At 41.8% G+C, this 11,319-nt stretch overlaps 1 protein-coding gene across 1 annotated transcript in view; it reads left to right on the forward strand.

Annotated features, from left to right (window-relative positions):
- Window positions 1-11,100, forward strand: part of LOC141063322 (uncharacterized) — a 114,603-nt gene extending 103,503 nt beyond the window's left edge. The window contains exon 8 of the mRNA XM_073557373.1: window positions 5,744-11,100. Within this exon, the coding sequence (XP_073413474.1) occupies window positions 5,744-7,098 (1,355 nt within the window). The 3' untranslated portion in view covers window positions 7,099-11,100. The remainder of the gene's footprint in view (window positions 1-5,743) is intronic.
- Window positions 11,101-11,319: the final 219 nt, after the last annotated feature.

Genomic DNA, 11,319 nt, shown 5'->3' on the forward strand with positions numbered 1-11,319 from the left:
AAGCCAGCAGTAGCCAGAACGTGCACCGCTAGATCTATGCTCGTATGGTTGGATCAAGTGGATCAACAAATCGAGCAGAAGGTGTCAAGAGAAAAACTACGGGCCGCTATTCCATTGATCAGAGGGGCAGCAGCCTTTATGGCCGATGCTTCGGCAGACACTCTGCGGCTGGCAGCGAGATCGGCGGCTCTGGTGAACAACGCCAGGCGGGCTCTGTGGATGAAGAGCTGGAAGGGGGACGTGCAATCAAAATCTAAGATTTGTGCAACCCCGTGCGAGGGTGAGTTTCTCTTTGGGAAAGCCCTAGATGACATACTCGCCAAAGCGAAGGAGAGGAAGAAGGCCTTCCCTGATTCTTCTGTCCTTTTCTATAGGAGAACCTTTAAAAGACGACCGTTTGGAAGGAGGCAAACGGATAGATCAAATAGATGGCCCATAAAGGAAGAAAAACAAAAGGGTAACATGTTCAGGGGTTCAACGTTCCGGAAGGAAAATAAATATTAAAAAATCAGACCCACCAGTAGGGGGTAGATTAAATTTTTTTTATTCAAAATGGGAACAAATAATTTCGAGCCCATGGATCCTAAGTATAATTAAAGAGGGAATGAAAATAGAATTCCTTCAAATCCCTTATGATTTCTTTATCATAACCCGCCTTAACTCTATAGTTCAACAAAAGGCCCTCGAAGAAGAAATTCGGAGCCTACTATCCAAGGGCGTTTTAGTAGAGGTCCCAGAGGGACAGGAAGGTAGAGGATTTTACTGTCCTTTATTTTTAATTTCCAAACCAGATGGTACGTTTAGGACAATTATTAATTTAAGGAAGCTTAATACGTTTATAAAAAATTATAAGTTTAAGATGGAATCAATCAGATCCACCATAAAGCTTCTCTTTCCAAACTGTGTAATGGCGGGGATTGACTTAAAAGATGCTTACTATCATCTTCATATCCATGATAGATACCAAAAATACCTAAGAGTCGCAGTGGTGTTCGAAGGCAAGATCCGTCATTTTCAGTATACAGCCATGCCTTTCGGCCTCTCTACAGCGCCAAGAATCTTCACCAAGGTGATGGCAGAGGTGATGGCCTATCTTCGTCAAAAAGACACTCTAGTCGTACCTTACCTAGACGACTTCCTAATAATCGGGAACTCTGTCACCCAATGTACCAAACGTGTGGCTGACGCAATCTCATCTTTGCAGGATCTAGGCTGGATCATCAATGTACAGAAGTCTAGACTCGTTCCACATTCCCTCCAGATGTTTTTAGGGTTCCAGTTAGACTCCACAACCCAGAGATGTCTACTTCCTCAGGTAAAGATTGCACTCACAAAAGAGAAAGTGGAGGCAGCAATAGGTAGACCACGCATGTCTCTGAGAGGGGCAATGTCGCTATTGGGGTCGCTAAATTCTTGTGCCCCGGCAGTCCAGTGGGCCCATTATCATGTCCGCATCAGATCCTCCAAGAGGACAGGCGACATGGTGGTCACCTCGAGAGCAAGATAACCTTAACACAAGAGGTCTTGACTTCTCTAGAGTGGTGACTAGATGATGACCATCTATCCTCAGGAGTCCCATGGGTTATAGTACCATCTTGTATCCTAACCACCGATGCTAGCCCCCATGGCTGGGGAGCCCATATGGGGAATAGCTTTTGTCAAGGAAGGTGGAATAGAGAGGAATGGGAATACTCGTCTAATTTAAAAGAGCTGACAGTGGTATATTATGCTCTATACCATTTTCTTCCACAGCTCCAACAGAAACATGTCAGGATCTTGTTGGACAACACCACTACAGTGGCCTACATAAACAGACAGGGAGGTACTCGATCAGAGACTCTGATGTCTTCTGCGGGAAGAATCTTAAACTTAGCCGAAAGCTATTTGCTGTCCCTCTCGGCTCTTCATATCAGGGGAGAGAACAACCGAGAAGCAGACTTCTTAAGCCGACACACACTTCGGCAAGGGGAGTGGTGCCTCAATCGCCGAGTCTTCAAGGACATAGTAGCCTTATGGGGGCAACCTCAGGTGGACCTCTTTGCCATGAAAGAGAACAGACAGATAAAGATGTTTGCTTCCCTGTCCCCTTCAGATCACCCAGACATACTGGATGCCCTCCAGACCTCATGGAAGTTCAAACTGGCATACGCCTTCCCTCCGTTGATTCTCCTGCCACTGATTCGGAAGATCAGAGAGGACAAGGCGAGAGTAATCTTGATAGCACCATTCTGGCCCAAGAGACCGTGGTTCTCGTGGCTACGAATTATGTCAGTGACAGATCCTTGGGTCCTTCCTTCGATTCCCAATCTACTCTCCCAAGGCCCTTTTTTCCACCCCCAAGTGGACAGCTTACCCTTGACAGCATGGAATTTGAAAGGCAGCTACTAAGATCAAGAGGCTATTCTGAAACACTAATTGCTACACTCCTACAGAGCAGGAAGCAGTCCACGACCCAGATTTATACAAGAATATGGAAGAAATTCCTACAGTTTCATACAGCACCTCATACAACAGAAGTCCCGATAGTTCCTATCCTAGAATTTCTACAGAGAGGGAAGGACTTGGGCCTGGCAGTAAACACACTGAAAGTTCAGGTGTCCGTGTTAGGGGCACTGTACGGCCATAATATAGCAGGAAATAAGTGGATATCACGATTCATTACAGCTTGCGAACGGATAACTCCAGTTCACATACCTGCAATCCCCGCATGGGACTTAAATCTGGTCTTAGATGCCCTGACGGAAGAACCCTTTGAGCCAATAGACACGATATCCCTCAAATACTTGTCACTCAAGACAGTCCTCTCAGTAGCACTGACATCTGCTAGAAGAGTGGGTGATATCCAGGCCCTGTCCATAGATCCATCCTTTTTTCAGGTATACCAGGATAGATTAATATTAAAGCCAGACCCCTCATACCTGCCTAAGGTATCAACAAAATACCATAGATCTCAAGAGATACTTCTTCCAACCTTCTTTGAAGATCCCTCCACTCTAGAGGAGCGGAAATTCCACACTTTGGACGTCAGAAGAACTGTCCTAAAATATATTGCGAGGTCCAGGAGTTGGATGCTGTGTAGGGCTCTGTTCGTATCTTTTCAGGGCTGTAAAAAAGGGTATGGAGTCACGAAGAGCACCATTTCCCGATGGATCAGGGATGCCATTCGCTTAGCCTACTCCGCAAAAAATGAAGATCCTCTGGAAGGCATCAGAGCTCATTCCACTAGAGCAATGGCGACCTCCTGGGCCGAGAGGGGAGACGTTCCAATTGAAACCATATGTAAGGCGACAATTTGGTCATCTCCTTCTACCTTCTATAATCACTATAGACTTGACCTTTCATCAACTTCTGACCTAAGCTTTGGCAGGACTGTCCTTGGCACGGTGGTCCCACCCAGGTGATGGTCTCTGGAATCTCTCCAGTGGGTGCTGTCATGGCGAAGGGTAAAAAGCCGGATTACTTACCGGTAATGCTCTTTTAATGAGTCCTCGACAGCACCCGCTCACTTCCCCCCCTGTTAAATATATCGATAATAAAGTATATCTGCTAAAGATGAATAAAAGACATTGCCTAATCCTTGGCAGTCCTCCTGGTACTCTGAAATGCAAAACTGAGGAGGAAAGGCGGACCGCCCCTTTTATCTTTCCTGTAGGGTTTCCTGTTCCAAATGGGGCGGATCTGATACCTCCAGTGGGTGCTGTCGCGGACTCATTAAAAGAGCATTACCGGTAAGTAATTCGGCTTATCAGCTCCCAAACGATTTTTCCCGATGTCCCCAGATAAGTAGGGCATCCTGGTGGGTTTAGTTGGCTATCTTTCCCCTCATAAATGCGAAAAACTAATGTGTATCCGGTTGAAGTCTCGCACATTTTATAGAGCTTTATTCCGAACCTTGCCCTCTTAGTAATAAATTACTTGAGGTGCAGTCCTCCTTTGAATTTTACAAGGGAAATGTTATCTGCTGGGGTGTAAAGCTTTAAGAACTTTTCTGTCAAGTCTTCGATGATGGGTGTGATTTTGAATAGTCTGTCATGTTCAGGGACATTTCTGGGCAAGCATTGACTATTGTTGTTAAAATGCCAAAATCTCATGAGCATTTCATAACGGGTCCTAGGAAGAACAGCAGAAAACATAGGGGTGGCTTGAACAGGGCGGTTGGACCAATAGGACAGAATGCTCGTTTTTTTAACAAGCCCCATAGCGAATGTAAATCCTAAAAATGTTTTCCATTCTAGGACATTAGTTGGTGTCCATAAATTTGACCTAGCACAATAGGATCGTGGATTCTGGCTGATGAATTGGGATGATGATTATTATTATTTATTTATATAGCACCATTGGTTCCATGGTGCTGTACATGAGAAGGTGTTACATACAAATTACAGATATCACTTACAGTAAACAAACTTACAATGACAGACTGATACAGAGGCAAGAGGACCCGGCCCTTTCGTGCTTACATACTACGGGATGGTGGGGAAGGAGACAGTAGGTTGGTGGGTTGCAGCAGTTCTGGTGTTGGTTGAGGCGATATCTCCGGTAGTGGTGAGGAGGTAGCGGGGTCATTGCAGGCTGTAAGCTTTATTGAAGAGGTGGGTTTTCAGGTTCCGTCTGAAGAATCCGAATGTGGTTGATAGTCGGATATGTTGGGGCAAAGAATTCCAGAGGATGGGGGATATTCAGGAGAAGTCTTGGAGGCGGTTGGGTGAGGAGGAGCGACATAAATATATAAATTTGTAGACTAATATGCTCTAGCAAGCTATCTGTCACAAACAAATTAAAAAAAGAATTGGTCCAAAATTTTCCAACTCCACATTTATACCAGGAATGACCTTAAAATTAGGGATGAATGGATTAGCCAAATCTGAAGCCTCCTATCTAGGAAATGCTACATCAAGAGGCAAAGCCCCTTGGACTTTGGTGTGCGCCAATTCACGAGCACTAGGGACAGCGCTAGTACTGAGCATTGTTCCCTGAGTTGGAGACATTTCTCCAGAAGCGCTATTTGTCCTTCTTGTTGTACTGGTCCTTGTGTGTGAGGATGGACCAGAATCACTGCTCATTTCTGAGCTATCACTGTCGCTGCTACTACAGTAAAGCCCTCGAAATCCAAATCGCCATCTGACACTGCACTTTCTTCGCTGTCCGAACATAAAAGTGCATAAGCCTCCTCTGCACTATAATACTGATGGGCCATTTTATTCATTTTTATTTTTATTTTACGGAAATAGAAAACTCTGACATGACCAAATTATTGGGGAGACAATTGAGAAAAGCCTAATTCTTTAGAATAAACCCTAACTTTAGCCTTACATTAACCCTAACTTTAGCCTAACAGTAACCCTAACCCTAATTTTAGCCTAACAGTAACCATTACTTTAGCCCCTAACCGTAACTAGCATTATATGTAATCTGCCCTATTTGTTTTTCTATTGACAGATGATGGACCTGATTGAGGACTTGTTTTTTGTGAGATGAGAATTGGTATTATTTTCACCTACATAACATTGATTGGTTTCTTTATATTTTACATTTGGGAGGCAGAATTAACAAACAGTTGAACACCACACACTACTGGCTCATCCAACAAGGTTTTCTATTAGACTGTGAACTGTCATTGTCTTGGTAAATAATTAAAGTTCTTTACATAGCTTGCCATTTTTATCGTCAGTTTAAGTAGAAATGTTCAAAAATATAAAACTCAAGGTTATTTTATTAAAAAAATTGTTTTTTATCTTAGCAGAGGACTGCACCAGGAGATCAGAGGGACAGCTGACATCTTCAATTTTTAATTCTGATGATCTTGAGATCCTACAAGATACAACGGAAGTGATTGCTATTACTCCAGATATATCATCATCCATTCACAGCAAAGATCTGTCATCCGATCCTATGAAACAGGTCCCATCTTCTGATTCTTTACTTACTACTAAGGAAAATCAAAGTCACAAAAGAGGCATTAAAAAACAAACTGCTCCTAAAGCAAAGAAGTCATTTTCATGTTCAGAATGTGAGAAATGTTTTAACCGGAAATCCGATTTGGTTAATCACCATGCAACTCACACAGGGGAGAAGCTTTTTTCCTGTTCAGAATGTGGGAAATGTTTTAACCAGAAAGGGAATCTTGATAAACACCAGAGAATCCACACAGGAGAGAAGCCTTTTTCCTGTTCAGAATGTGGGAAATGTTTTAACCGGAAAGAGCATCTTACTAGTCACCAGAGAACTCACACAGGAGAGAAGCCTTTTTCCTGTTCAGAATGTGGCAAATGTTTTAACCGGAAAGAGCATCTTATTAGTCACCAGAGAACTCACACTGCAGAGAGGCCATATTCATGTTCAGAATGTGGGAAATGTTTTAAATTGAAAATAAGTCTTAATATCCATAAAAAAACCCACACAGGGGAGAAGCCTTTTCCCTGTTCAGAATGTGGGAAATGTTTTAACCGGAAATCACAATTGGTTTATCACTATAGAACTCACACAGGGGAGAAGCCTTTTCCCTGTTCAGAATGTGGGAAATGTTTTATCCGGAAATCAGATTTGGTTATTCACCATAGAACTCACACAGGGGAGAAGCCTTTTTCATGTTCAGAATGTGGGAAATGTTTTAAAAGGAAAATAAGTCTTGATAGCCATCAAATAACCCACACAGGGGAGAAGCCTTTTTCCTGTTCAGAATGTGGGAAATGTTTTAACAATAAATCAGCTTGTGTTAAGCACCAGGGAATCCACACAGGAGTAAAACCTTTTTCATGTTCAGAATGTGGGAAATGTTTTAACAATAAATCAAATTGTGTTAATCACCAGAGAATCCACACAGGAGTAAAACCTTTTTCATGTTCAGAATGTGGGAAATGTTATAACAATAAATCAGATTGTGTTAAGCACCAGAGAACTCACTCAGCAGAGAAGCCATATTCATGTTCGGAATGTGGGAAATGTTTTAAATGGAAAATAAGTCTTGATAGCCATCAAAGAACTCACACAGGGGAGAAGCCTTTTTCCTGTTCAGAATGTGGGAAATGTTTTAACAATAAATCAGATTATGTTACGCACCAGAGAACTCACACAGCAGAGAAGACTTTTTCCTGTTAATGTGGGAAATATTTTAACCAGAAAGCGCTTCTTGATCGCCATCAGAGCAGTGAGCAGTCACACAGAGGAGAAACCTTTTTCATGTTCAGAATGTGGGAAATGTTTTAACAATAAATCAGATTGTGTTAAGCACCAGAGAACTCACACAGCAGAGAAGCCATATTCATGTTCAGAATGTGGGAAATGTTTTAAATGGAAAATAAGTCTTGATAGCCATCAAAGAACTCACACAGGGGAGAAGCCTTTTTCCTGTTAATGTGGGAAATATTTTAAACAGAAAGCGCTTCTTGTTAGACATCAGAGCAGTCACACAGAGGGGGCCATAACTTTTATGGAGCAGCATATGGGGCATATTATTCTATGGAGCATCTTATGGGACCTTTATTAACCTTTGTGCAGCATTATATGGGGCGTATTTTGTATGGAGCATCTTAAGAGGCCATCATGAACTGTATGGAGCATTATACGGGGCTCCTGATTCAATATGGATATTCAAAAACATTTAACCTACTGATGTCTCAATTAATTTTACTTTTATTGGTATATATTTTTATTTTTGAAATTTACCAGTAGCTGCTGCATTTTCCACCCTAGGCTTATACGCAAGTCAATAAGTTTTCCCAGTTTTTTGTGGCAAAGTTAGGGGGGTCGACTTATACTCGGGTCGGCTTATACTCAAGTATACAGTATATGGTAATTAGCCGTGCAGGCAAATTGTCCTAGACTAAACTCAGTTTTCAGATGGCCCTGTATATACTACTCAGGGAAAACTTACCTGCTCCAAAGATCATTAGCAGCTTCTAACTAATGGCCATGCTGCGGTCTGTCAAGGAATGAGTGCAATATCGTTATAAAGACTAGAGATATGTGCAGTCATAATGTCTGGGAGATCTGTGCCATTATTTAGTATGAATATGGAAATTATCTCTGAAAGGTAAGTGTTCCCTGAGCGGTATATACTGTATTTTCACATACTATCTATTCCTGACACTGGAGGGGCTTATAAACTTGCAAAGTATATAGTTTGAAGTCTGGGGTCGGCCAATATGGGGCTAGTTTTCTGACTGTTTCGGATAACATGATACATGATTTTAGGGTTTTCTTCATCTAGTCCCACTTGAATATACTTCAGTATTAAATAGTCTCCTGATGAATGAATGAATCCAATGAATATTCATTTCTCTTGAGTAGCGGCACAAGTGACTGCCGGCAGCAGCAGGAAGCCGGTGGCTGACACTGCGTGCTACTGAAGAGGAAGGAATACTCGCTGCTCTCTGTGCGCACAGTCCTGGTGAGTACTCCGGCAGCTGTGCTCTGCTTGTGATCAACGCATGACATCCCTGCCAAGCACTGCTTACAAGCATAAAGCAGTTGCTGAAACCGGAGCAGGACGCAGCGAGGGAGCGCCGGGTAGGTAAGTGTAATTTTTTTTATGTTTTCTGATTGGGGCCAGAATACGGATGGGGCCCTGCATACCAGGATAGGGATGAGGGGGCCAAGTGTATCAGGATGGGGGTGAGGATACCATAGATACCAGGATAGGGGTTATTAAGTACAGAGTTGACCACATTTTTTGCTTTAATTTTGTTCCTAATTTCCTGCTCTAAAACCTAGGTGTGTCTTATAGTCCATACGGAATATTTTTTTTTTCTCAGTGAACTCATTCCTCATGTTTGGCCTCATTAAAATAAAAACACTCATACTCCGCTGGCGTGCCGGCTCCACTTCAGCGGTGTTGAGACTCACTGTCCCGGGGCTTATGTGAGGTTCTCACATCACACGAGCCCTGCACCCAATCAGCGGCAGCTTCACTGTTCCTTCGGATGTATTGAACATGAAGCCAGGGCTGCGGCTGCTCTCTGATGGCCAGATGATGCTTGATTTGTCCTAAGGTGGGGACAGTGACGTCAGCGCTGATTGGGCACAGGGCTCACATGACGTAACAACCTCAAAAGAGCCAAGAACACAAGTGCCGACACCACTGAAACGGTGCCAGCATGGGAGGTTTGTATAAGTGTTTTAATTCTAACAGGACCAAACATGAGGAATGAGAAGGGGTTGTCCAACTAGTTGTCAACCTTTTTATCAAAAATCCCACACAGGGAAAAGTGTCATTATTATACCGAGAGTGTGAGAAATGAATTACAGGAAAATCGTATTTCATTGACCTTCAAAAATAAATCAGACGAGGAGAACCTATATATATTATTCACAAATTGTACAAAAACATGATGCACGCGGCGTGCATTCAAGGATGGAATATTATATGGAAGTTTTATAGGATAAATTCAAGGTGAGAATATTATATGGGAGTTTTATAGAATAAATTCAAGGTGAGAATATTATATGGGAGTTTTATAGAATAAATTCAAGGTGAGAATATTATATGGGAGTTTTATAGGATAAATTCAAGGTGAGAATATTATATGGGAGTTTTATAGGATAAATTCAAGGTGAGAATATTATATGGGAGTTTTATAGAATAAATTCAAGGTGAGAATATTATACGGGAGTTTTATAGGATAAATTCAAGGTGAGAATATTATATGGGAGTTTTATAGGATAAATTCAAGGTGAGAATATTATATGGGAGTTTTATAGAATAAATTCAAGGTGAGAATATTATATGGGAGTTTTATAGGATAAACCAAATACCAACAGAAAATAAACGACCCAAAACAAACATCAGTAAAAATAACTCCTCTTTATTAGGTAAAGTATAAAAGAATTGCGCCATTTTCCGATACCCGTCATATCTACATTTTTCATGATCTTGGGTTGGGTGAAGGCTTATTTTTTGTGTGCCGAGCTGACGTTTTTAATGATACCATTTTGAAGCAGATACAATCTTTTGATCACCCGTTATTGCATTTTAATGCAATGTTGCGGCGATCATAAAGACGTAATTCTGGCGTTTTGGATTTTTCTCGTTACGCCGTTTAGCGATCGGGTTAATTTTTTTTTATATTGATAGATCAAGCGATTCTGAATTAGGTGATACCAAATACAAGTATGTGTATGTTTTTTCTTTGTATTGTTTTGTTTTGAATGGGGCGAAAGGGGGGTGATTCGAACTTTTATATATTTTTAATATATTTTTAAAAACATTTTTTTACTTTTGTCATTGTGAAGACATACAGCATTGTATCTTAATTAGCCAGACGACTATTTTTAGCAAATGAAGAATAATAGAATGTACCTGTATGTTGGCTTTCAAATTTAAGTGTTGATTTCTGGTTGGTCAAGAAAACAGAGTTTTGTTTGTGTAAGCCGGTAATATTGAGTTTTGTTGTGCCCTTATCCTTGATCACTAGTGATGATGGCTGATATGCTAATTATACATTGTGTTATGGAGCCAGTTTCTTGACTTATAAAGCAAAGAGGGAAAAACTATGCAAATATTTTAAATAATCAAGTAATGCTACTTGATCTCACCTCCATTCTTACCCTTTATGTAAATACTGAATGAGGGACACTTCTTAAGTCTAAAAATAGGTTACATGCCTCTGTATAAAGAGTAAAGAGACAGAGAGAAACAGCCAAAGAGATTCTGCCAAGACATCCATGCATCCCAAAAGGACAAGAGACAGGATGGCAGCCATTTATCATCATGGCTCCATTATGAGGGACACGGATCTATGATTCTACAGGAAACAACCTAGGGGTTTTCAACCTCGGTTGGAAGAATACAGATCTGCTCCATTGACCATCGCTGAAACATGGATACGTTTGGAGACAGGTTGTGGACCTCAGATCAACTGGCCTTGTACCTTATGTGGACTCAATAACCTGTCATCTTCCTACACTTGTCATTACCTCCTCTCTGAGTGTGTGCCACAGGTGGAGTAGCGCCCCTGGAAGATCTGAAGTCACAGCAGCTATTAACCCGACAGGTCAGTGGAAGGGTGAGAGTCTGTAATGTGCCCCATCTTGGGTATTTTGATGGGACTGTTCTATGTGTTATTTGCCTGTTTTGTGGTACAATAAAGCATTGTCACACTTTTACCCTCCCCTTGTGTTGTCTGAGTAGCGTTTTGCCCACGTTAAAAGGATAGCAGGAATTCGTCAGGACGATCCCTGTGTCATGCGGTTTTGGCTAGCGGTCCAGACCGCCTGCTGACCCCCCCATGTCTCCACAGGCATGCTTCAATAGTGTCCATGGGAGACTAGAAGCTGTCATAACCCAATCGGCTCTGCTACATAGAGGCGATGACCAGATCT

This window comes from Dendrobates tinctorius, unplaced genomic scaffold (genome assembly GCF_039654945.1).
Source record: "Dendrobates tinctorius isolate UK_male_01 unplaced genomic scaffold, ASM3965494v1 ptg000249l, whole genome shotgun sequence".
Classification (NCBI taxonomy): domain Eukaryota; kingdom Metazoa; phylum Chordata; class Amphibia; order Anura; family Dendrobatidae; genus Dendrobates; species Dendrobates tinctorius.